Source organism: Myodes glareolus, chromosome 27 (assembly GCF_982192425.1).
Source record: "Myodes glareolus chromosome 27, mMyoGla1.1, whole genome shotgun sequence".
NCBI classification, from domain to species: domain Eukaryota; kingdom Metazoa; phylum Chordata; class Mammalia; order Rodentia; family Cricetidae; genus Myodes; species Myodes glareolus.
The window spans coordinates 22868258-22896148 of NC_142052.1; the positions used below are offsets into that span (position 1 = coordinate 22868258).

Consider the following 27891-nt stretch of genomic DNA (forward strand, 5'->3'; position numbering starts at 1 on the left):
GAAATGGCCATTCTTGTTACAGTCTACGAACTGCAGAAAGGAAGGACAGGCTATTTGGGGATACACTGTAGATGCCAATCTAAGAACTCTTGACTTTGTAGCTGCTCAGTCCCACGAGGCTGGGTGTCTCAGCTGGTCTGCTGGATCCCTAAGAAGGAATGGATGTGCTGACTAGGAAGAGCAAGCAGGCGAAGAAGGAGGCCTTCCTCCTTCCCTTGTCCTTAGGTAGGCTTCCAGCAGAAAGCGTGGCCCAGATTAAAGGTGTGCCTTCTAGACTTAAGGTCAAGAAGGCTTGTGTCATCCTGTCTCTAGATCTGGATCACAAATGTGGCCTCCACTTCTGGCTTATATTTCACTCTAGTTATGGTGACACTGACAACCAAGAATAGCCATCACATCTACTAATATGTCATCAGAAAGTCTTCAAACAAAGAAGGTAAGAAGCCTAGGGCCAAACCACTCAAGATCCAGTGTCCTGTTACTCCACACGTCCTACAATACAAATGCTGATGTAGAAACAACAAACTAAGAAAAACAAAGAGGCTGCAAAGCATGCTAAATTTTTGGCCAGCAGAATGAAGCCAAAGAAAACACCAGGAACAGATTGCCGAGAAACATAGGCTTGCCCTGGCTGATAGCTTCTATTTCTAAGTCTGAGTTCAGGCCATGATAAAGAGTCTTTAAGAGTAGTAAATAACTGATCAGACCTTGAAGGAAACGGCACTGCTTCTGAAATTGCTCAGTGGGTACAAGCACTTGCCTCCAAGATCTTACAGCTTGAATTTGAAATTCCCACAAGTTGTTCTTTGACTTTTCACACACATGCCACATTTCAGTGTTCCCAAAGGCGAGTGCACATGTTTCTTCAGTGGTTCCCAACATTTATGGTATTTTTACGCAGATTGTAGTTCTTAAACCTACAGTATGAGATAGTCTCATGACACTCTCCACCCACTGGCTTTTAAGAACAGAACTAGGGCCGGGCGGTGGTGGCACATGCATTTAATCCCAGCACTTGAGAGGCAGAGTTCGAGGCCAGCCTGGTTTAGAAAAGTGAGTTCCAGGACAGCTAGGACTGTTTCACAGAGAAACCCTGTTTTCAAAAACAAAACAAAAACAAAGACTAGAACTAGGTTGTGAGGCAGTCAGTTACTCAGCATTTATAACTAGAACCGTGGAGAGTTGGGAAGATGCTTTTTGTTGGGGACGTATTTCCAAAAGCCTATAGCTTTAGGTTCTCAGACATAAAAGGAGCAGGGAGAGAGTGTGCAGTGACAGAGTGAAAGGAGGCTGAGGATGTCGCACAATGGTCGACCCAGTGTGATGCTCTGGGTTTAGTTTGAATGATTTGCTGTAGGTAGGTTAAAAGAAATGGTTCTCCAAACATGGTATGGAGTCACTTAGAAGTGGTTATTAGCTGTAAAGAAAAGGATAATCATGTTACAATCCACAGACCCACAGAGGCTAAGTAACAAGAAAAGTTCAAGGGGGGGGGATATTTAGGGTAAGGTAGAATCCTAGCATAATGGAAACTCCCAGGAATTTACAAGGGTGACCCTAGCAGAGGCTCCTAGTAACAGGGACAAGGAGCATGAACTGGCTTTCTTCTGTAACCAGGCAAGACTTCCAGTTGAGGGATTGGGACACCAAACTAGCCACAAAACTTTTGACCTACAATTTGTCCTGCCTGTGAGATGTGCTGGGGTCAAGAAAATGAGCCACAGAATCAACTAACCACAGTTCATAGGAGGCTCACAGAGACTAAATCGACAACCAGGGAGCCTGTATGGGTCTGTCCTCAATCCTCTGCACCGTGTAGCTTTGGGTTTTTGTGGGACTCCTAATAGAGGAATTTGGGACTGTCTCTGACTATTTTGCCTGCTTTTGGGACCCTTCCTCCTACTGGGTTGTCTCATCAAGGCTTAATATGAGGGGGATGTGCTTAATCATATTGCAATTTGATATATGCCATGTTTGGTTGATGTCCCTAGGAGGCCTGCCCTTTTCTACAGGAGGAGGAGTGGATCTGGGGGAGAAGGGAAGTGTGGAGGAGGGACTGGGAGGAGAGGAAGGAGGGGAAACTGACATATGAGTGGAGAATAAAAAGGAAAGAAAAAGAAATGATCCTCCTCCATCAAATAGTTATATAACTGGATAAGCAGAAGGGATCAAAAGAAACCTCGTAAATTATTCTCTTGTCCCAAACAATACAAAACCAACAGGCAACCAACATGTTTTAGAGCTCATTTACTATTCAGTGACTTCCTGCTTAGACATACAACCCCTCCACCCAAAACATCGAAATTGTTGAGGCTGGAATGAGAAAGGATCCTAAAATGCTCTTTACCAGCTTGGTAGGTCTGGGTCTCAGAGTCACAAAGCATTTTAACTGGAAAAGTCTGAATTTATGCCATTGAAATTGCCCTTCACTGTTCAGAACAAAATAAAAATAACATTTGAGAAGATAAGAACATTGAAAAGACATCCTTCGCACCCCTTTTAATGCCCTGCTTTTAATTTGGAGGGTTAGCCAGTTATGTTTGAATGTTTGTCTTCTGGGAAATTCCTGCTGGAGCTTAATCACTATTTTAAGTTGTTAAGAGGGTGGAAACTTAATCCAATTAAGGTGTTTAGATACTGGGCCATAGGGAGGTGATAAAGTCATTAAGGCTGGGAAGGGGAGTGTTAGGTGAGTGTGCAGGAGACAGATGCACATTCCTAGCCCCTTTCCAGGTGATTCCCTGCGCTGAAAAGTGACTTTGCCAGCAAGAAGACATCACCAGGTGTGGCTCCTTGGACCTCTAAACCAGCTGCACAAAAGAAACATCTTTTGCTTTAGGGACTCTGGGCTGGGCTACTATTTAACAAGAAACCGAAGCTGACTTAAGGTGTTGCTGTTGCCAATCAACTGCATTTTGTTTTTCTCCTTTCTAACATAATCCCTTCCCTCCATTTTCTTCTCTTTCTTTCCTTTATCAGTATGATGAAGTCTCCTCATCCATACGGCATGTGAAGTGTTACCGTCGAATTATATACCATTTCTCAAACCTGACAGACACAGAATTCTTCTCAAAATCACTAGGGATTTTTGTAAACCTCTGGGAGGGGAATCGCATAGGGGGATAGCTATGTGGGTATTTTTGGCTACTCCCATATTAGCAAACAGGGGGCAAGCAGGGCTTTGATAAACACTTGCACACTGATGTTTTTGTTTTTGCAGTGTGTGAGGATCAGGTAAGGAACAGGAACGAGGCCATCCTGGTAGAGCTCTCTAATTAGAGGAGCACTCGTGCAATTAAGCCAACAGCCTCAGCTAACTGCCTGCTAGCCGCGGAGGTGAGCCCATCATGTAGCACGCACAGTATTTAAACTGCTGGTGACTACAGTATGTAAGCAGTCTCACATGAAGCCAGCAGAATTGCACAGCCGGGCTCAGCCACTTGAATCATGGGCCATAAACAGTTCCTGTTTTAAGCCACTACATTATAGTTTTAGAAAAATTAAAAAATATGGCCGGGTGTGGTAGCACCCACCTTTAATCCCAGTGCTCCAGAGGCAGGGTAGGCAGATCTCTGAATTCAGGGCAGTGTGGTTTACAGAGCAAGTTTCAGAATGGCCAGGGCTACATAAAGAAAATCCTGCCTGAAAACAACAGCAACAACAGAAGAAGAAACTAATTTAATCTTTGATAATTTTAAATGTATCTTGTTCATACTCACCCTCACTCTGCTCTCTTACCCACTTCCCACTCCAGAACCTTCTTCCCAACATGGCCCCTCCTATTTTCATGTCTTTCCTGTTTCTTTACTATCCACTGAGTGAGGGCTGCTAGCATGCATGTGCGTGGGTGTGGTTTTATTTACCAGATCATGGACAACTTCCCAGGGCTAAGGCACTACATCTATATACATGAACACATGCAACCATAAACAATGGGTGTGAAGGGGCAAGTGTGAAAGTTCAGCTCTCAGGAAGCAGAACCTGAAGCACCGAGATAGAAAAGTCAGTTTGGTTATATTAGCAAGAATCTGTCTCAAAGTAAACGCCACACACACACACACACACACACACCTCACATTCACCCAATCTATCATTTATAATAATCAACACTTAGACTATGGTATTGTTTTTTCTAGGAAATGGGTAGTAAAAGAAAAAATGCAGACCAGTAGTATATATAGGAACAGTCTGTCCATGTATGTGTGCCAACAGCTCTTAAAGAGCACCACCTAATTAATTTCATAAGCAAAGACATTCCATGAATCATTAGCTTTCTAGAAGAAACCTATGCCACTTCAGTCTTGCTCAGCTAATTTGTCAACTTTCCTCCTCTGAATGTTGTTGCTGATAGTGATGAAACAGTTTCCTATCAAGTATTGCAAATAAACTGATGAATTTATATGCCTACAGTTAAGTTGTGGACAAAAATTCTGTTTGTGGAGCTGAAAAAATTGGCTCAGTAGTTAAGAGCAATGGTAGCTCTTCCAGAGGATCTGGGTTTCATTCCCATCATCCAGAAGCAGCTCATACCCTCTGTAACTCTAGTCCTAGGGCATCTGATGCCCTTTCTGGCCTCCACAGGCACTGCAGGCACATAATGCACAGCCATACACGCATGCCGAATGTGCGAACCCTATATCCTCAAGTTGCAAGGGCAGTTCTTAAATTTGAGTTCCTCCTGCCTCAGTCTTCTGGGTAGTTTAGACCATAGGATTGAAACCCTCTAAGGCCCAACTTATCGTGGTTCATCATCTTCATCATCATCGTCATCATCATCATCACCACCATCATCATCTATACTCTGGCAATGCTTAAGCAAGCATGGGCAGCCCGTTTATGTTGGTTCTCCAGTTGTTCTGATCCTGGGCAGTCCTAGATGCTTGTGTTACTGTCACACCCAAGCCTCCACAGTCTTCCTTTATTCTGTCTATCCAGTGGTTTTTGGCCTTCCTCTTCACCTTATCCCGTGCAGTCCTCCACAGTGCTGTCTTCAGGTATCTGCTGCCCTTCATTCTCATAACATGACCGAAGTATCTCAACCACCGTTACCATATCCTGTGGTTTACTTCCTTCTGTAGATGGAGATGTTTCTTAATGTCATCACTGAGCAGCCTATCTCTTCATGTGACGCCTAGAATCCTCCTGAGACATGCCATCTCAAACACACTCAGCTGCTGCTCTGAGGAGCGTTTCATTGTCCAGGATTCAGAGTTGTAAAGAAGGCAGCTCAAGACAAGTGTCTCATAGACTTGTAATTTTTTTGGTTGTTGTTATGTCTCTTGCTGACCAAACCTCGCCTAGTGCCTAGAATGCAGCCCTTGTTATCCCTATCTGCCTCTTGACATCTGAAATAATTCTCTTTGAACTGAGGTTTCAAGGTATTTCCAGATAGACAAAGCTGACTTGAGGTTCTGATTCTTTATTACAATGACTTATTATGGTTAGGTAAACAAAATACAGTAAGCATGTATAGATAGGTTTGTGTATACAAAAATAGCAAACAAATGGATGTCAAAGGTGTTATTTTTAACTTTCTTCTGAGAAAGTCATTGCATGGATCCCTGGCTGGCCTGGAACTCAGAATGTACACTGGGCTGGTCTTTAACTTATGACGATCCTCCTTGCTTCTGACTCCAGGAGATGAGATTAATGACCTGCATCACCAGGCCCCACAAATAACATATGTGTTGCTGGATTTTCCCTTTAAAAACATTTTTATTTATCATTATTTCTAGGGAGATGTGCCAGAATGCATGTGTGGAAGTCAGAACTTTTTACAATTGGTTCTCTCTCCCTCTTTGTGTCTAAAGATAGAATTCAGGTTTCCAGGCTTGTTTGGCAAGCAGCATTAGATGTTGAGTTGGCATCATAATAATAGCAATATTAATTGGGAAACATTAAGCTTATTTTTCTATTAGTACAGGAATCACACACTGTACTAAATATATAAGGTCTTATCTATGAGGGCATGATTACAGAAACAATAAAAGTGTTCTCTAAATAATGAAAACAAACATAAGATCCACATCAGGACCTGATGTTAAAAGTTTGATTCTCTGCACCCACATCTTGTGAGTCATAACCACCCGCAACTCCAGCTCTAGTCCTCTGACCTTCAAGGGGCACCTCACGCATGTGCACACACTTACACACACATCTCCTTGTGTTCATGAGATCTCTAAGTTGCTATGACAGAGAAATTGCCCTGTTGACACTCTGGCTGTTAAGTCCCCATTTGCTGAAGCACAGAGGCAATTCATCTTGCTCGTTAACTAAGATTTAGGGAAGCAATTTGTTTTTCTCTTCCTTCCTCCTTCCCTCCTCCATCCCCCCCCCCCAAATTAGGGTTTCTCTGTGTAGCCAAGGCTGACCTCAAACTCAGAGATCTGCCTGCCTCTGCCTCCCAAACACCGGGATTAAAGATGTGCTGTACCACTGCCCAGCAACTTGTTTTACTTGAGTCATTTAGATCAAACATAGTACAGAAAGGGATAGAAGGAAATGGTTATGAGCCTTTAAGATAAAAACGTGAAAGGTCCACCGGGTGTAGTGACTCACACCTCCTCAGCACTCCTGAGGTTAAGGCAGGATGATCAAAGTTCGAGGTCAGCCCGTGCAGCATAGGAAGGCTGACAAAAAAAACCAAACTACAGTGAGGCTTCACAGAAATCGCATGATAGCTGTGATTCTGTCTCCTGTCTTCCGCGCTCCTTTTCAGGAACGTGAATGGCTTTTGACGGCAGTTTCACAGACCACCTACTGCCGCATTCTCTCTTCTCCCTGTCATACTACTTATGCCGCCCAACACAGCCTTCATACTTTAGATCCGTATCATTTTGTAACAATCTTCAATTCTGTCCCTGGTGTCAACAACCAGGTACTTTTTCTAAGGTGCACTGACTTTGTGAGTCTGGTTTTATCATTAACCACAAAGGATTCAGCAAACTTTCTAGTCCATTTTCTGGAAAGCTGAAAGAACTCTAAGCCATTACTTTGGGTTTTGCTCTCAAGTACAAAACACCCAGGTTTAAGACCCAGAGAGCAAATCTAGTCCTCCGCAAGGTCACTTTTGTTGTTCATGGCTACCAATATAGCTTTGAAGCGCATCCTCCCTCCCCCCCTGTAATGGCGCTGAAGTTTCCAAGAAGGGTGATGCACTTTGGAGAAAATCTAACTCAACCTCGGTGAGTTGGGTTAGGCGTTGTTCCGTCAACGTGCACCGACCTAGTAAGAGTGGGACCTGCAGTCACTGAGCCTCAGAGCCTAGCCGACCCCGGGCGAGCAAGGCGGCCGCGGTGACGTCAGATGCCTGGTTCTTCCTCCAGGCCCAGCTTTGTCTCATTGTCCCGCACTAGAACCCACTCATGACCGCAAAGGAAGCGGACGCGCAAGGCGGAGCGTGGTGTTACAGCGACAGTGTCGGACGCGTGGAGATCCGTGTGACCCGTGCACGCTTCCCGCCACCGCGTCCGCTCGACTCAGTCGCGCGCTAGAGACCGCACGGCGTGGAGAGAAGGAACCAGGACACCAGAACCTGAGCCAACAGAGCCCCTGGGGCGGTGCGCCTGCGAGCCGCCTTCCCGCGAGGGCCCCCGAGGCGCTGGGAGCGGTCTTTCCGCGTCACCAGTCCCCGCGGCCCGCGTGAGGCCCGGGGGCGTGGCCGGGGGAGGGCACGCACGAAGCTCCGCCCCACCCCGCGGCCCGCCGTTCTCGTCGGTCCCGCCCGCCGCTCTCTTCCTCCTGCGCATTAGCCGCGGTGGCGGCCTGCTCTCGGGTCACGGAGCCAGGCACTCGTGGGTGGCGGCGGGCGCAGCCAGCCGATTTCGAGGCGCGCGCAGCGCGTCCCTGCTTCCGCGGGTCGCGGAAGTGACGTGTGGCACCCCGGCAAGAGAGCGTTTGAATCGGTTCCCGGGTTGCTTCCAGGCCGCAGCCGAGGAGGTGCTGCGCGGCCGGCCGAGGCCCCGAGCTGGGACGGCTGGAGCCGAGGGCACGCGCGGAGTCGGCGTCGCCGCGAAGTGCTCCCGAGGGAGGGCCGTGGGGTTTTCTCCCCAATATGGCAGCGACGGGCGCCAGCGATCCCGGAGGCCTCTCGGCGGGGTCTGGGAGGGAAGGAGGTGTCGACGGCTGCAGGACCGTGTACTTGTTTGACCGGCGCGGGAAGGAGTCGGAGCTCGGGGAGCGCGCACTGCAGGTCTCCAACCGCGCAGGCTATGCGGGGTTCCGCACTTCTGTGTGTCAGGTACGCCACCGGGCAGAGGAGGGATGCTTGCGAGGAGGTGGGGATAGGCGGCCCGAAGCCAAAGTGGGTCACAGTCATAAACTTGTCAGACGGCCCTGGTCCAGCGTCCTTGGCCTATGCTGGGGTCCTGCGTTGTGGACGATCCCACCCCTTGCATTGGAATACGCGCTGGCCTGGCCTCGGCCGGGGAGCACAGGGTCCCGCCCCTCCGCGGGCCTCTGCTGGCCTAACGTTAGGGCCCTCGAAGTTAGAGGGCGCTTATCGGGTTTAGCAACTGCTTGATCGCTGCCAAGCAGTTCATCATCCTGCGTTTGTCTTTAGTGTGTAACTTCACAAGTCGGCAGAGTTGTATCCACTGTATAGTCAGAGGTGCGAGGATTGCGATTTTAAAGGTGGTGAAATTCCGGGAGTCTGGGCAGCCCGGGTTCAATGCAGTCATTTCCTGGGTCGTCTTGTCAGAAAGGTTAGCCTGCAGTTCTTCTACACAGCAACTGTCGAGTTAGCTCAGTATGCATAGCTGCCCTCCTGGTTTTCTGAGCGCCAACTTTGGGAGTTTCTGAACTAGCTCCTAGTGACCATAGGGACAACAAAGAACGTGTATACTGGCTTGAAAAATGAAAAACTATGTAGCAAAACCTGTCTTAAATTGCGAGGTGCTTTATGGATTGGTGGTGTTACTGTTGCCTGAGCTTGTGAATATGTTTGGGGGAGGGGAGTTGTGGGGTTGTGAGACAAGGTCTTTCTATTTAGCTCTAGAAGTCTGTGTTGACCAGGTTGGCCTCGAACTTTAGATCATCCTGCCTTCGCTGTCCAGTGTTGTTAGTCACAGTCCCGATTGCCGCAGTTCTGGGTTCTGAGCTTTTCAAAGAAGGACTCTAGTAATGTCTGAATTTACCACAGAAACAACTTCAAAAGAAAGACATTTGAGGTGATGTTTTTCCTCCAGAAGACTTAAGAAGTTTAGGAATGGCTATGACAGTGGTTCATGGCCTTCCACAGTTCTTCATGTTGTGGTGACCCCTAACCACAAAGTTACTTTTTGTTTGTTTGCTTGTTTGTTTTTTCAAGACAGGGTTTCTCTGTAGCTTTGGTGCCTGTCCTGGAACTAGCTCTTGTAGACTAGGCTAGCCTCGAACTCAGACATCTGCCTGCCTCTGCCTCCCAAGTGCTGGCATTAAATTAGGTGTGGGCCACCACCTCCCACTCCATACTTGCTACTTAGTAATTGTATTTTTGTTACTGTTACGAATTATAATGTAAATATCTATGTTTCCATATGACCTTAGGCGACCCCTGAGAAAGGGTCATTTGACCAGTGGCGACCCACATGTTGAAAAACATTGGCCTAGGACCTAATTTTGTACAGTTGTTGAAAAAAATTCAAATTGAGATTGACTTTGCCAAGGTGAATTCTCTTCTGTTTGTAGCTCTTCTTAGCAGTGTCTGCCACATGGGAACTGCCCACCAGTTTGGAATGAACACATGAATTAGGAGAAAACTAGGCGAACTCTGAAGTTCATTTTATACCTGTGTATATATGGTGATAGATTCTCTGTCTTGTTTTAAGACTGATTCTTGCCAGGCAGTGGTGGCACAGCCTTTTATCCCAGTACTGGGGAGGCAGAGGCAGGCAGATCTCTGTGAGTTCCAGCCAATCTGGTCTACAGGATGAGTTCCTGACTCCAAAAGCTACACAGAGAAACCCTGTCTCAAACACACACACACACACACACACACACACAAAACGAAACAAAAACCAAGTAATTCTCTGTAGCCAAGGCTGACCAGGAGCTCTGCATGTTTCCAGTGCCAGCAATTTGTTAGGAAACATCAGTATTACTCCTTTGAGTCCCTCTTTTTGTATCAATGTGATACGTGCTTTACATTTAGTTTCTTTTTTTTTCATTTAATATTGCCAGGAAAGTCTTTTTTTAAAAAGAAAAAAACAAAGTTATTTACTACTTTATGTGTATGGGTGTTTGCATGCATTTATCTCTCTTTGCACTGATTCATGCCTGGTGCCTTCTGAGAGCAGAAGAGGTGTCTTGTGAGCAGGCATGGGTGCTGGGAACCAAACATGGTCCTCTGTAAGAACCAGTGCTCTCACTGCAGAGCCCACTCTCCAGCCACAGAAGTGTCTATCCTAATGCAGGGTTCACAGACTCTCTTTAGTATTACTATTTATGTAACTGAAATTTACTTTCAGAATTGTAATTTTTGGTACTGCTATGATGAGCATTTTTGAATTCATAACTTTTTTATTTATTGTTTTGGGAGCACCTTTAAAGTTCCCTCCCCTGCATATGCCGTGGCCTGCGTGGAGGGCAGCAAGCTAGTTGTTTTCTTCTCAGTCATCAGACTCTGCAGTGCTCCACCATCAGACCACCCCCGTGCCCCCTTTTTCTTCTTAAGAATCTTTGGAGACAAGGTCTCTCCTCTTCCCTTTAACCCAGGTTTGACCCCAAACTTGTGGCATTCCTCATTTCTCAGACTTCAGAGTGTCAAAGTTACAGGTGTGTCTCTGTTAGGCACCATGCTTCTTATGATATGTATTTTTAAATCACTTTTCAAAAAAAGATTTCCTTTTCCTCTGGAAATATACCATTTCTCCCTATCCCCCGTGAAATAAATGTCTAACTCTTTTTAGATAAATTGGATACTAAAAGGTGAGTTAGTATCCAAGCCCTGTAATTTGTGTTGCATCTTTCTGCTTCCTTTTCACCATACGAAATGTGGTTTTTGTTTTGTTTTGTTTTGTTTTGTTTTTTTAACTAGCTCTGGTAGACCGGGCCAGCCTCAAACTCATAGAGATCGACCTGACTCTGCCTCCCGAGTGCTGGGATTAAAGGTGTGAGCCACCACTGCCCAGCAGTAAACATGCATTTTTATAACCCTTTTAATTTCCAGTTTAACACCAAGAAGATATTTCTTTTAATTTCCTTTTTCTTGTTTGTTTATTCTAGAGCTGATGAAGGTTAAAATTGAATAGAAATGAGGGGAGTGGAGAACTAGTAAAAGGAAAAGCTAGGTTTAAAGATAGGAAGACTAACTTTTAAAAATCGGTCTACCTGTTTAAAAACTTACTTTTATGTGTAAGTTTTGCCTGTATGTATGTTTGTGTACCACATGGATGCCTGGTGCCTGTAGAGGCCAGAAGAGGCCATCAGATCCTCTGGATCTGACTTACAGACTATTGTGAGCCATCTTGTGGTTACTGGGGACCAAACAGGTCCTCGGCAAGAGTAACAGGTGGCTCCTTCACCACGGAGCCATCTCTAGCCCCTTGAACTGCCTCTTATGCCCTACACATCCTGTGGCATCGTTGCCATTACACAGATGAAGGGCTGAATCAAGTACCTCAATTACGTACAATATTGCATAGTTGTCTTCCTGTGCTTTCTATTGATGTGTATGATAAAACATTGTGACCAAAAGCAACACGGGTAGGAAAGGTTTATTTTGGGTTACATATCCCAGTCACAGTGCATCATTGAGGGGAGCAGGGCAGGAAGTAAAGGCAGGAAATGAAACAAACAACGAAGAATGCTGCTTACTGACTTGCTCTTCGTGGCTTCAGCTTGCTTTTTACATACACACACACACACACACACACACACACACACACACACACAGAGAGAGGCATGTATACGCATGCTCGGCTGGGTCCTGCCATATCAATCGAGAAAATGCTCCACAGACTAGCCAGCAGGACAATCTGATGGAAGCACTTTCTCTGTTGAGCCTTTCTTCCTAGATGACTCTAGCTTGTGTCAAGTTGACAAAAAACTAACCAGCACAGAGCTTAACAAGAAGTTAAATCAGTAGAATTTGTCGTTTGCGACAGATGTGACACAATTAGTCTGGAGCACACGTGTAGTCTAGCCTGGCCTTGAACTCTCCTGCTGTCTTACCCTCCATAGCTTAGATCAACTTGATTACAAAAAAAAAATTCCCTACACTGCTGTACTGTTATTTACCTTTTCCTGCTGCTACCTCCACTTCTTCTCCTCTTTCTTGTTGACAGAGCATACTAGTATTTGCTGTGGTTTAGTATGTACTTTGTATTCTGGGCTAGCCTCACACTGTGAACAGACCTTCTGCTTAGCCTCCCACGTGTTAGCTGTCTACGGTGTCCATCTTAAATCATACCATTTACCATACATGTACTTTTACTTTTGGGAGCAAGAACACTTTAAAATTTACTCCTAACAGATTTCAAATTTGCAAGATACTGCTTTTTTTTAACCCATTGTATTTATTTGTATGACTGTATGTGGTATATGCACATGTATGGAGATCAGAGCACAGCTTGTAGGTGTGGGTTCTTGCCTTTTCCTATGTGGGTCCTGGCGGCTGAACTATATGTAGTCTTTTTGTTCTCCAACTTCTAATCCTTCTGCTTTAAGCTTCTGAGTGGTGGCGTCATAGGCATGTGCCATATGATTATTTTTTAAATAAAAATTGTGTGTGCATTACTCTTTTGCCAGCATGTATGTCTGTGAGGATGCCAGATACCCTGAAACAGTCTGGAGTTACAGACAGGTGTGAGCTGCTGTTTGGGACCTGGGAACCCAAGTCCTCTGGAATAGTCTTAACTGCTGAGCCATCTCTCCACCCTCAGCCCCAGTGCTCTAAACTACTAAGCCATCTCTCCACCCAACCCCTCATGTGTGTGAGGTTTTGTTTTGATTTTGTTTCTGTTGGATGATATTTTGTTGTTGTTGTTTTATTTTATTCATTTATGGGGACAGGGCTTTTTTCATTGTAGCCCTGGCTGTCCGGGAACTCATTCCGTACCAGGCTAGCCTTGAACTCAGAGATTTGTCTGCCTCTACCTCTTGAGTGTTATGATTAAAGGTGTGTGCCACCACTGCCCTGGGTGATTTTTTTTTTAAATGTAGGTTAAAAACTGTCTTCAATGGAGGAAAGTGTAGGCTGTCTTCAATTTAGAATGTGAATGATTGACTCGGGATTTTTCAACATTATGGTACAAAAAAGACACATTCAGCAGAAAGTCTGCTTTGAATTTTGAATTCTGTTTTTTTATTTTGTTTTGTTTTTCTTTTTTGGAACTCACTAGTATAACTGACCTCAAACTTTCAGAAATCAGCCTGCCCTCTATTACTTGAGTACTGGGATTAAAGACGTTCACCTGCTATGCCCAGCTTGACTCCTTGTCTTTAAGAAAAATACTTAATATCAATGTATAATGTGCATGCCTACTTCCCTAATACTGTGATATTCACGGAGATCAGAAGATGTCAGATCCCTTGCGTCTCAAGTGTTAGACAGTTGTGAGCCACCCTGTGGGTACTGGGAATTAAACCTGGGTTCTTTGGAGGAGCAGCCAGTGCTCTTAACCACTGAGCCATCATTCCAGCCCCACAGACATATATGCAGGCAAAATAACAATATGCATAAATTTTACAAGAAAATATTTTGTGTAATATTTATATATGCATGTAATAAATTTGAGTCAGATCCACCCCTGTTCTTTCTCCTTCAGTCCTCTATGTTCTTCACCATTTAATATGCTTCCTTTCTTTTTTAAAAATACTCAGTGCCCACTTAGTACTACATGACTGGAGCATGGGTAGCCTGTCAGGTACTTCTCCCCCAGCACCCATCAATTGCCAATTGAGTGCTGGGATTAAAGGTGTGTACCATCACCATCTGGCTCTAGAAGAATTCTTAAGAAAGCTTAAAAAACAATAGATTTATGGGAATATTGCATGAAATAATTAGATACATATAATACTTTGTAGTTGTAAATTGTCTTAGGATTTCTGTTATTGTGAAGAGACACCATGACCATAAAGGAAAGTTTTTTATTGGGGCAGATTACAGTTCAGAGGTTCAGTAGTGAGAAGCCGGGCAGTGGTGGCACACACTTTTAATCCCAGCACTTGGGAGGGAGAGACAGGCAGATCTCTGTGAGTTCGAGGCCACTCTGGTCTAAAAGAGCTAGTTCCAGGACAGGTTCCAAAACTACAGAGAAACCTTGTCTCGAAAAAACAAAACAAAACAAACAAACAAAAAAAGCAAAACAAAAATCACATGTGGTAGCGTGCAGGCAGACATGGTGCTGGAGAGGTAATTGAGAGAGTCCTACATCTTGATCTACAGGCAACAGGAAGTGAACTGTGTCTTTGTTTGTTTGTTTGAGACAAGGTTTCCCTGTGTAGTTTGGAGCCTGTCCTGGAACTTGCGCTGTAAACCATACTGGCATCAAACTCGCAGAGTTCATCCTAAGCACGGGGATTAAAGGTGTACGCCTCTACCACCCAGCTTGAACCATGTCTTACTCTGGAGTGTTTGAGCATATGAGACTTCAAGGCACACCCCCACAGTAACACACTTTCTCCAATAACGCCACACTCACTCCAACAAAGCCACACCTCCTAATAGTACCACTCTCTATAGGGCCAGGCATTCAACCACATGAGTCTATGGGGATCAGTTCAAATCACCACACAGAGATTCCCACTGACCTAGAGTTGCCAAGTGGGGAGGCTGGCTTCTTTTACTCTGAGGATCATGGGGATAAAAGTCAAGTTGTCTGACTTGGCCGCAAGAACCTTTAGTAGCTGAGTCACTTCACTGGCTCTAGGTTTGTATTTGAGACAGAGTTTCATGTGTTCTTGGGTAGCTTTTGTATCGCTGAGGATGACCTTTCTCTGAATCCTGAATGCTGGGATTACATGGGTAAGATACCATTTCTTAATTTTGTGGTATTAACATGATGTGTCCCCTAACCTTACAGTATTAAATGACTTAACCATTTTCATATGTATCTTATAATCTAGATTTCAACTTAAAGTCATTAAGTTTAATTTAGATTTGATGGGATTTGAGTGGTTTCAGCTGGATTCTCCTGTTCTGATTTAATGGTCCTGTTTTGTTTTGTTTTGTTTTGTTTTAGACAGAGTCTTGCTATGTAATCCTGGCTGGCCTGACCTGGGTTTTCTGGCAGTCCATCTGCTTCTGACTCCTAAATTCTATTATAACAGATATCTGCCAACACCCAATTTTTATCTATCTCTCTTTCCTCTATCTATCTACCTGCATTTATTTATTTATTTTCGGGACTGTGTCTTACTCTATAACTCAGCCTTGCCTGACATCACTCTGTAGCTCAGGATGGCCTCCAACTTAAAGTAGTCCTCCTGTCTCCTTTTTAGTGTTGCAATTACAAGTGTGAGCCGCAGTATTATATTGGGTGGTTCATCTGTTGATGGTGTTATTTTGATTGTCCTTCTCTGCTTATTTGTTAGAAGATCTCCAACCCTACCACATGAGGATTTAAACCTAGGGTCCCCTGCAGGTAGATGGTGTATAGCTAGGATTCTTTAATGAACACCTTTTAAACTGAGAGCTTGGTGGTGTATACACCCTTAATCATTGTAATTGGAGATTGAGGCAGGAGGATTGTTGCAAGTTTGAGCCCTGTTTTAAAAAAGTAAACAAATAAAGCCACATCCCCCCCCCCCTTGGTGGGGGAAAAAAACCATTGCTTATCATGAAACATAGTTAGTCTAAGGAAAAAAAAGAAGTGGTTTAGGGGTTGGCATCCCAGTTCTATAAATAACCCTGAGAGTTTTGAGGGGCTGGAGAGGTGGCTCAGCAGTTAAGAGAGCACTTGATGCTCTTCCGCAGGACCTGAAATTGGTTCCCTACACCCATGGGTGGCTCAACCACTTGCAACTCCAGCCTCAGAATCTGATGTCATCGTCTGGCCTTTGAGGTTAAACACACACACACACACACACACACACACATACACACACACATACATATACACACACACACACACATATACACACACACACACACACATACACACACACACACACATACATATACACACACACACACACATACACACACACACATACATATACACACACACACATATATACACACACACACACATACACACACACACACACACACACCTATGACAAAAGTAATTATTCTGTAATAATGGAAGATTTGTTCATCGATAATTTAAAGTTTTCTTAGGCACTTTTAGATAGAAAGGTTTGGTCTAGAAAATAGTCTGTTACCACCCAAGGGGAGTTCTCTCTCAACTGCTCATTGTTGTGTTTCATTTCAGAAATACATGTATTTTCCTTTTAATTTAAATAAGAGTGTGTTAGTTCACCCTTCCAATTATTTTTTGGTAGTTTTGATCTTTTACAGTTCATATTATCATTGCTATTTTTTAAACAATATTTTTATTACATTTAATCATTTAGTTATTTAGTAATGCTTTTAGGAAGATGGCAGGCTTCTTTAGATATCCTGTAGCCTACATATTCATACCTTAGTGCAATGAAATACCTATTTTCTTCCAACATATTTACATATCTAATTTCTATTAATGCTTTGTTTCAAATATGGTGATTCCCTATAGAATGTAATGAAAAGCGTGTCTCTGGGTGCTTCCTTTTGATGAACCAAGGTCTTTTGAGATGACTCTTTAGGTCATCCACCAAGCCTAAGGACCCGAGTTCCATGCTCAGGAGCCACATGGTCAGAGAGAATTTTTTTTCAGGTTCTCTGACACCCTCATGTGCCATATCTCCCATAAATGAATGAAATAATAAATGTAAAAAAGTTAATCCTTCCAAAATGGCTCAACTAGTTACTACTGAGTTTTCTCATAAGATCTTTTATCCAGCCTAAATCTTCCTTCCCTCCACCCTATACCTCCCCAATGATCCCCTCCCATGCTTGAGTGTAACTCACCAAATCAGTTATGCTGCTTCCATGCTCAAGTGTGAGGCCATTCACCAGAGCATGAGTAACCTACCACCAACCACACCTCAGAGAAAAATGACACCTCCTTCCCAGCTGACATCACTTGCCAGTAGCTCCTTAGTTACGGGTGGAGCCTCTCAGCTCCTCTTTTATCCACACCGGAATGTTCACTAACTGATTTCTGTGTAGGTCGTATGCAGGTAACATTAGCTGCTGTGTGCAATGACTGTGCCATGCCCAGTAAATAACTATTCATAGCACTTTCTCTGCCAGCTCTTACATTTTGCTCCCTCCTCCAGTATGTTCCCTCAAGAGGCTGTGGAGCCTTGATATAAATGTCCCATTTAGGGCTGAACATAGTCACTTTTTCTCAGCATTTTGGCCAATTATGAGTCTCTTCATTGACTGCTGCCTACTGCAAAAACAAGCTTCTCTGGCCATCAGTATAAACATAGATATTTAGAAGGCAGTTTGACAACATGTTCATTTAATACAATAGGTTAGCTCCCCTCTAAATCCTGTGATCTCCCAAACCATAGTCTTTTAACCGCATTTACAGTACCAGGCATGAATTCCCTCCTGTGGAGGGTTTCAGGTCCCCTCAGAAGCAGTGTTGCAACTTTTGTATCAGTTGGCATGTGTTGTCTGGCAGGTCAGTATTGTTCCATGTGGAGTCAACTTTGGGTGAGTTCATTGGGACTTTCCTATCCATTGACACTAAGAAAGCTCGCCATTAGAAAGGAAGTTTCCTGCTCACTTCCTGTTTGATCTCCGTCCTGCAACCAAAGTGTGTTGCATCTTCAGTAATAGGGTCTTAATATCCAGTTATGGTGGGCAAATAAGAGAAACACCAATAGCATGGGCTGTTTTTGAAAGACTTTGGGGCCTCCCTGACTATTAGTTTGTAGGAGGGTAACCTCTGCCTGGCACTGAGATTTTCTTTTAATAACCCATGTCTTCTGGGGGAAGCATTATCCTTCTATTCAGAGTACTGATGTTCGAATGCCTTAAATATTCTTAACAAATTACATATCACACACACACAACACATACACACACCCTATTCTTTGATAATTTAGATAATTTTGACTACTACTCTCTTTCCCTACTTACCCAACTTTGTGTCCTCTTTTTTTTTTCTTAACTCATCAAGTCCACTTTTGCTCCCTGTACACTTTTGGGTTTGGAGCTAGCTGCTGGAGCACAGGAGCTATAACCTTAAATCTGAGTCTTCCTCTCCTAGCAGTTGTCATCACTGCTTCAGTGATGACATCATTATCACTTCAGCCATGGGGAGGACTTAATGCTTACCTCCCCTTTCCATGCTGGGCTGGCTTGGCTTGTGTAGGCCTGTGTATTTCACAACTAGTAGGAGATCATGTGTGCAGCTGCTTTTTCTATCTGGAAAATACTATTTCCTTGTAGTCACCTGTACCCTTGCACAGTGATCCCTGAACCTTGAGAAGACTAGGTATGATGTAGATGGACCATCTTGGGCTGATCATCCCTCGTCTCTTACCCTCTGTACCTTGATCACTTGTGGGTTAGTGTTAATCATTGTTTACCACAGGAAGAACCTTCTTTGATGAGGGTTGAGACATAAACTCATTAAAAGATAGTTTAACACTATGTCTGTTCTGCAGAAGAATAGTAGGTCCCCCTCTAGGGGCTATGTCATATTTAGCCACAGGTTCTTTGCCCTGATAAGGGTTTCATCTTGTGGAGTGGGTCTTAAACCCAGTTAGGAAGTGTTTCATTCTCATCTCTCTGAATAGCCCTGGCTGGCCTGGAACTCAGAGATCTGCATGCTTCTGCTTTCCAAGTGCTAGGATTAAAGGTGTCTGCCACCACCCACAGTACATGATATATTTGTAATTAGCATACAAAGTAGTTGGGTTCTATGAGACTTTCTGTTTGAAAATACATTTTTAGTGTTGGCTATTGGTTAGCAAACCTTCCACCCCTTCCTTCACCTCATTCCATTGCCCATGCCCATATAGACTGTAACTTCCTGCTTCCCTCTGTTTCCATATCATGTATGTTCTGTCTCTCCTCTTTCCTTTCAGGACCTTGTTCCCTCCCTCGTAGGGACCCTTTCTGGCTTCCTGAACCTCCCCAGACACTCCAGACAAATTATAGGAATTTTACAAACCCGAAGCAAGAATTCATGCATGAAAGAAAACATGTGTTTGTTTTCCTGGGCTTGAGTTACACTAATATATTTTCTGATTTCATCCATTTTCCTGAAAATTTCATAAATTCACTTTTCTTTATAGTTGAGTAAAAGTCTACTGTGTATATATCACATTTTCATTATCTGATGATCGTCACATGTGTTCTTAGCAAATAGCAGAAAAGTTAAGCAATTTATATGGCTTCAAGTGATTAATTTTACAAAGTCAAAATTTAAAATGCTGAGTTCTTTATTTCCTAGAGTAAGTGTGGTAGCTGTTGCAAGGTTGTAATATCAGTATGTGTACATTCTGCAAATGTAAATAGTGCATTTATTTCCTTTATGTAATGTATTTTTTTTTAAATTTTGGATAGACAATTGGTATTTCATCTGAAGAAAAGTTTGTTATTACAACTACAAGCAGGAAAGAAATTACCTGTGATAATTTTGGTAAGTAAGCAATGTGCATTTGTGTTTATTTCCCGTAGGCTAGAGCAGTAGCTGTGCGTCACCGTCTGGGCAAAGGATTGATAATCTGGAGGACTTTGTTCTCAAGGGATCACTTTTTCCTGCTCTCAGTTGGGTCCAGGAGAAATCACGCCGTTCCACTTAGCTTTATTTGGACAACCACAAAACTGAGCTCTTAGCAAACTTGAATTCTTTCATTATTTTTTAAATCCCCCTTTTTTTAAGTTTCCATAACTGCTGGATTGCATGTTCTTTCCCCTCTGTCATAGGATTTCCATACGTTAGTAACCCCAAGTGCCCTGGACCTAGTGTCTCCTGAGTAATCCCACCTGGGGATTACAGGTGGACTCCACCTTGCCTGGGTTGATTGCTTTTCTTTTTAACAAGGTGTGCTTTTATTAGTTATTAATTTTGTGTATGTATCCGTGTCTGTGTGTGGATATAGACATGTGAGTGTAGGTATCTACGGAGTCCAGAAGAGGGTGTTAGATTTGTTGGAGCTGGAGTTGCAGGTGGTTGTGTCTCCTAACATGGGCGCTGCAAACTCATCTGGGAAGAGCAGCAAGTGTCCTTAATTGCTGAGCCATCTCTGCAGTCCTCTTTTCTTTCTCCTGAAAGGAAACAGTGAGGAATTCTCCATTCCTGTTGATACCACACTAATGCAAATCCTCATCTGATGGTCATGTGATAATTTAACTTATTAGGAATTGAGTGTTGGGACTGAAGAGATGGGTCAGTGGTTAAGAGCACTTGCTGCTGTTTCAGAGGACACAGATTCAGTTCTCAGCACTCATGTGATAGTTCACAACCATCCCTTACTCCGGTTCTAGGGAATTTGATGCCTTCTGACCTCCACATGCACCAGGAAAGCTGTTGGTGCACAGGCATGCATGCCAGCAAAACACTCATTACACATAAAATAAATCTTTTTTTATTTTTTTATTGGGCTTTTGGAGATAGGATTTCTCTGTGTAACAGCCCTAGCTGTCCTGGAATTCACTTTGTAGACCAGACCAGAGTGGCCACAAACTTGTAGAGATTCACCTGCCTCTGCCTCTTAGTGCTGTGATTAAAGATGTGTGTTACAGCAGGGCACGCCTCTAATCCCAGCACTCAGGAGGCAGAGGCAGGTGGATCTCTGAGTTTGAGGACAGCCAGGGCGGTTACACTGAGAAACCCTGTCTCAACAAACAAACAAAAGTGTGTGCCACCATACCCAGCTATAATGAACCTGGAAGAAAAAGAGAGGAAGGAAGGAAGAAAGAAAATAATTGAGTGTTTAAAGCCTGGGTATGCAAGTAGTAGTGGTGCACGCCTTTATCCCTGCACTTGGAAGGCAGAGATAGACAGACACCTATGAGCTAGTTCCAGGACAACCAGGAAAGACACAAGAAAACCCAGTCTTAAAAACAAAATAACCAAGCAGAACACCCTGGGTATATGGTACTTTGCCTATAATCTGAGCTAGGATGTAGAGGCATTGAGACTCCATATCTCAAAAATACTGAGGTTTCTGACTTTTCATCTTGTGAGGACACAGCAGACTCCACTCACGAAGAATCAGACCTTCACTAGGCACCAGTCTTGGACTTTCCAAAATTTACCAAATTGTGAGATGTAAACTTGTGTTTCTGTATTTTTAAATATTTTCTGACTTATACTTCTTTATTTAAACATATGCGTATTAGGGCAGAGGTCGGAGGACAACTTTGGCAATAGTGTTTCTCCTTCCACTGTGTGGGTCCCAGAGATTGAACTTGGGTTGTCAGATTTGCTCAGCTGGCACCTTTACCCATTGAACAATCTTGCTGGCTCAGCCTGTATTGTTTTTTTTAAAAAAAACTAAGAATGAAAAGGAAATGTTTTTCAGCTGCCATGGTAGCTTACACCTATAATCATGACACTCAGGAAGTTTAGGTGCTTTATAGTGAGTCCAAGGGAAGCTCAGACTCTAGTGAGATCCCATTTCAACAAACAAATGATATTGGACGTGGTGGTGTACATTTGTAAAGCAGGAGAATCCCTTCACGTTCAAGGCCTTCTGCATAGTGAATTCCAGGCCAGTCAGGACTCCCCAGTATCCAATAAAGAAATAAACATTTCAAAGCTACACACATTGGTAGGTACACTTGTAATCCTAGCATTCAGGAGACTGAGGCAGAAAGGTAAGTTTGAGGCCAGTCAGAGATGAGACCCTGACATTTTGAAAAACAAAACAAAACAAATAAACCAAAACGAAGGGCCAAAAACACTTGCCTCGAAAGCCTGAAAACCTGAGATAGATCCCACAATGGGTGAGAACCAACTTCAGAAAGACATCCTCAAACTTCTCCTCCCTTCCCCCTCCCCCCAGTAAGTGTTTCTTAGTAGGTACGGAGCCAGTTCTGGAACTCACTCTGTAGACCAAGCTGGCCTCAGATTCCCAGAGATCCACCTGCCTCTGCCTCCCGAGTGCTGGGATTAAAGATGTGTACCACCACTGCCCGGCTGTCTTCAGACCTACATGTATACTGTGACATGCATTTGCCCACATGTGTGCTCATGTACACACATACACATTATTAACAATAACAAAATAAATTTAGATATTCAGTATTTTAGAGTTGTGGAAATGTTTATGCCTGTTCTATTGATGCTCTTTGTATTCACAACTGGAATTTGTTACTAGAGCCATTGACAGTTTACCTGTACAGTTAAGTGCATTTCATAGATAACATATGTGTATTCAGAATAAATTCATTGAGTTTCTGATCTACCCTAGCACTTAATGATTGCAAATCTCAATTACAGATGAAGCTGTTAAAGATGGAGTCACTCTATACCTGCTACAGTCAGTTGACCAATCACTATTAACAGCAACAAAAGAAAGAATTGATTTTCTGCCTCACTATGACACTCTGGTTAAAAGTGGCATGTATGAATATTATGCAAGTGAAGGACAGAATCCTTTGCGTAAGTAATTTGTACAATTTTTGATTCTTTTAAAATTTTATGTATTTTTACTTTTTATACATTGATGTTTTTCTTGGGTGTTTGGTCCCCTGGAACTGGAGTTACAGACAGTTGTGAGCTACCATGTGGGTACTGCGCACCCAGGTTCTCTGGGAGAGCAGTCAGTGCTCTTAACCACTGAGCCATCTCTCCTGTCCCTGTACAATATTTGGAAGTTGTTGATGCCATTCCTTCATAGTCTGTAGATCTTTTCATTCTACTTTATTATAAGGCCGTGGGAAACTTCTTTTGATCTACTTTCTTAGTTTATTTGTATATATCAAACTGAAATTGGGATTTTTGTTTGTTTTAAAAATATTTAAATTTATTCACATATATGTGTATGCGTTTGTGTGGATGTATTCTACAGGGAGCACTAAGAACCAATCTGGGGCTCTCCTCAGAAGCAGCAACTGCTCTGAACTGCTGGTCTCCCTCTCCAGCCCAACCTTTTTATTTATTTATTTACTTTTGGTTTTTTTGGGACAGAATTTCTCTGTAGCTTTGGTGCTTCTCCTGGAACTCATTCTGTAGATCAGACTGCCCTTGAACTCACAGAGATCCCCCTGCCTCTGCCTCCCGAGTGCTGGGATTAAAGACATGCACCACCGCCTGGCCTTTTTTTCTTTTAATTATGTGTGATATGTGTGTGCCACAGTGTAAATGTGAAAGTCAGAAGACAACTTCTTGTCTTCTACCATGTGCACTGCTATGGCTGCCAAAGAGTCTCTAGTCTGTGCTATAGGAGCACAGAGATTACAGGTGTGTGTGTTACCGCACACCCGGCTTTTACGTGGGTTCTGGGGATCCAGAGTTATTAAGCTTGCACAGGAGATGTTTTACCCGTTGAGCCCTCTCTCCAGCACAGAAGTCAACTTTAAGTAAAAATAAAGTAAAAATTGAGCCCATTAATAGAGCTGGATGTACTTTATCTTGAAGTTAGGCATCTTCCTGTCTTGCTGTAAACTGCCTCCAGATGTGAAAATACCCTTTACCTTCCATTTATTTGTTTGTATTTAGTAACTGTGGATTAAATCCAGAGCCTTGCACATTATAAGATAAACATTCTATTGGCTGAGTTATAATCAGTACTTACTTTGTAACTTTACATAGATAAAATATAAAAAATAGATGTTTTTAATTTTTTCCTAAACCTTTATAGCCTGACTGATTTATCCTTATAGACTATATGAGATGGTTTGCCAGAACTACTTCTTCCTAGACTCTGTCAAAGTACTTTATTCTATTAATATGTTCGTTATAAATCATATTAAAATTATTTGTAATGTACATTGGGTTTTCCCTGCATGTCTGTGTGAGGATGCCAGATCCCCAGGTCCTATGGAAGAGCAGCCAGTACTGTTAACCGACCAAGCCATCTTTCCATCCCCAAATTCTTTTTTCTTAATTGTGTTTTATTGTTAGAAAGTAAAAAAAAAAAAATTAGAATGAAGGTGTGATTATAGTTTTTAAACTTCACATTTAGTTATTTATTTGTATGCGTGAGGGCATATGTACAGAGGTGTGCGTGTGTGCATGTGGAGATCAGAGAACAGCTTATAGGAGCCGCTTCTCTCCTACCATGTGAGCCTAGCGATGGAACCCAAGAAATCAGGCTTGATGGCATGCACCTTTACGTAATGAGCTGTCCACCTGTCCGTGATTGCATTTTATTTCCCATCTTCCTGTGAAATGTTGAACTCGTAGGAATAGAATCTTTGCATTATGCAGTCCCTAGAGCAGTGCCTGGCAGATGATAGGCGCTTAAATGTGTGCATTCCGAGTCAGCTTTAAATAACTTCCTTGGGGATAAATCTCTGAATATTTACTGTGTGGTCAACAAATACATTTGCTGTAGAAACTGTCAGTGTAGCTTAGTTACTACTGTACAGATTCACTGTACCGGTTTTCAACTGTGCCGTGATGACATCAAAATGTGGAGAATCTCTGCCGAAACTCTGGTTTTGACTTCTTTAACTCTGCAGTTTGTCCCAAGATCTTTTCTTTCTTTCCTTTGCTTCTGGTTCTTCCTTACTTTGTTGCAGCCATGTCTTCAAGTCATATTCATCATTTCTTTTCTATATTTTGTTTTCAGTAGACAGATCTGATTTTCATTGTATGTGAGTCGGTGAAACAAAAGCTTTACCCCTGACTCTCTAACCTCTTTGTCGTTAAGGAGAGTGTCTGTTCCTGCTTCCCATGTAACGTTTCTATTGAATTTGATAGAATAAGCATTGCATTTAAATTGTATGTATTTCTAGAGGCAGAAATTCAAACTTGTCTCAGTGTTCCATTTCCCTTTTCTTTTGTGGGGGTGGGATGGTGGGAGGAGGTGTGGTGTTTTGAGACTGGGTTTCTTTGTATAGCCCTGACTGTCCTGGAACTAGGACCAGGCTAGCCACAAACTCACAGAGATCCAGCTGCCTTTGCCTCCCAAGTGCTGGGATTAAAGGTGTGTGCCACCACATGGACCTTTTTTCTTTTTAAAATTAAGTTCTATACTTTTTTTTTCTTTCTTATTTCCTAGTTATTGTCTTTATTTCCTAGTTATTGTTATCAGAAGTCTGATCCATATGCATACCTAATTTGTGGTAAATTTGTTGATTTATTTACCAATATGGTTCTCACTTAAATACTTAGAGCACTTGCCAGAGAGCTATTATGTGGGTCAGTGAGTTCCAGTTGGGTTAAATTTCTGTGTAACCATCCTTCCTTTCTCTTTCTGTTTTGTATTTTGAGATGGGTCTCACTGTGTAGCCCAGGCTGCTCCCAAACTCAAATTCTTCTTGCTTCAGTCTTCCAAGTTCTTAGATAACAGGCATGTATTGTTTCTTTTTCTTCTTTACTTCTTTTGTTTGTTTGTTTTGTTTTTTTCAAGTCTGGTTTTCTTTTTTTTTCACCTCCCCTTTTCTATTTAATAAAAATGGAAGGCTTTAAATTTAACATAGTAAAATTACATATAACAAAATAGGTATCAAGCAAGAATTAGTTACAATATTTAAAATTACTTTATCTTTTATCATAACTAAGGGAAACTATATCTATTCTACAACTCCATCAAAAATTCCAGAGGGATATAATATAACCTAAGTAAACAATAAGTTTATTGTAAGCAACTTTTAAAACTCTAGAATAGACAGAGACATCTTGTTACCTGGACAATTACCCAAAGTTCTTCTGTACAGGCCCATAGTATCCAGCAGATATTTCCATGAAGCAAGAAATTTTAGCAGTCATTTCTCTGTGAGTCCTGCATGTCCATTTCATCAAACAGTCCAGGCAAGAGCAATTTCTTGTCCAAATGGCTAACCAACTCCATGAGGAGCCTCTTCAATGCCCAATTCCTCTTGAAGTTATTGGTGCTGGCAGGAACAGATGTGTCTCATTCTCATGAATAGTCCTAAGGTCTTAAACATTTTAAATGCCATATTTTGTAGTCTTTGAAAGGTTTGAAGAATGCCTATCCATCTGAAATACATCTCTGTACATCTAGAAAACCTAACTAACATGACTACAAACTTGACTAATATAGATGTCTATTACATTACATTTTTAAATGAGCTGCACAGACACAATGCATTAATCAAGAGCAGAAATTTATATCTGGTTTTCTTATGTATCCCTGGCTGTCCTCAAACTCGGAGAGCTGCTGAGTGCTGGGATTATTTAAAGGTGTGCTCCACCATCACCCTGTGTATTGTTTCTTTTTAGAGAAATAAGAGTGAGAAATGGTTAAATGGTTGCTTTTTAGGGAAGAGAATATAAAATAGTGCTGCAGTAATGAATTGAATGTAAAGTTGGCAGTGTGCCGGGAATCAATAGCATGGACACGTGTCTTGCCGTTTGTTGTATGGATTTTCTGGAAGAGATGTGAACAGATAGGTCTCCAGGACAACCAAGGAAACCATCCCACCATAGTCTAGCTTAGCAACCCCCCATGACTTTATTGGGGTTGCTTACAGGAGCATAAGTGATTTAAAAGCACCTGTGTCTCGAAGAAGCCCACTTGGCATGGTGATGACTGTTGAAAGCTGTATCTTGTAGCTCCCTGTGCAACTTAGATTCAGCTCAACTAGGAACTACACATTGCTTTTGTAACGTTGGAGATAACTCTGGGGAATCTTGTAAGATTCGAGAGCTTTCTGGGCCTTGTTTGTTTGTCTATTGGTTTTTTGAGACAGAATCTCACTTTGTAATTCTGGCTGGCTTAAAACTCACTATATAGACCAGGATGGCCTCACATTGACACAAATCTCCCTGTCTGTCCTGAGTCCTGGGATTAAAGATGTGTCCCACCATTCCTGGCTTGGGCCTATTGAGTCTAGAGCCTTGTCAGTTTTACTTCCTAGGTCTTAAGGGTTTGTAGGAGGGAAAGTTTTAATTTGGAGAAAATAGTGAAAGTGTTATGTAACACATTGTTTTTGGTTTGATTTATATAGTAGGAATATAATATTCTTTCTGTTACTATGATAAATACCTGGCAAAAAATAATTTAAGGAACAGCGTGTTTGTTCTTGTTTTCAGTTTTACATTTCATCACAGACAAAAAGACATAGCAGAAACAGGAAGCAGGCTGGTCCCGTTCCTCCCAGTCAGAAAGTGGAGAAGGCTGAACGTTCATACTCACCTAGTGTCTTAGTTTGCTGCAGTTGTTCTGATAAACAATATAGCCTGAATCAACTTAAGGGAGAAGAGGATTGATTTTGTCTTAAGCTTCCAGGTCAAAATCCATTGAGAGAAGTCAGGCCAGGAATTCAAGCAGAACTCAAGGAGAAACCATGAAGAAATGCTGCTGACTGACTCACTCTCTGGCTTGCTCACTGGCTCCTTCTGCTACCATCTACCTAGAGATGGAATCTGTTTAGGCGCCGGGTCCTCCCACATCAGTCATAATAAAGACAGTGTGTCACAGGCATGCCCACAGACCACTCTCATTGGTCTAGCAGGTCCTCTAGTAAGGCTTCCTCTTCCAGGCTACTTTAGATTGTGTCAGGTTGACAATACAAACTAGCATACCTGGCTTTACCTATTTTATTCAGCCTGGTAACTAGGATGGGTCTTCCTCCTTAATTAACTTAATCTTTTTTTTACTAATTTATAAAAATTTCCACTTCCTCCCCTCCTCCCAGTACCCTCCCATCCCCCCCCCCCCCCCCCCCCCCGCCACTGCCTCTCCTCCTCCCTCTCCAGTCCTAAGAGCAGTCAGGGTTTCCTGCCCCATGGGAAGTTCAAGTTCCTCCAGGTCTAGGAAGGTGAG

General features: G+C 42.8%; 1 protein-coding gene across 1 annotated transcript in view; it reads left to right on the forward strand.

Annotated features, from left to right (window-relative positions):
- The first annotated feature begins 7758 nt into the window (after positions 1 to 7758).
- Smchd1 (structural maintenance of chromosomes flexible hinge domain containing 1) overlaps positions 7759 to 27891 on the forward strand; it is a 154911-nt gene continuing 134778 nt past the window's right edge. Inside the window, exons 1-3 of the mRNA XM_048436062.3 lie at positions 7759 to 8239; positions 19550 to 19625; positions 22434 to 22595. Coding sequence (XP_048292019.3) covers positions 8054 to 8239; positions 19550 to 19625; positions 22434 to 22595 — 424 coding nt within the window. The 5' untranslated portion in view covers positions 7759 to 8053. The remainder of the gene's footprint in view (positions 8240 to 19549; positions 19626 to 22433; positions 22596 to 27891) is intronic.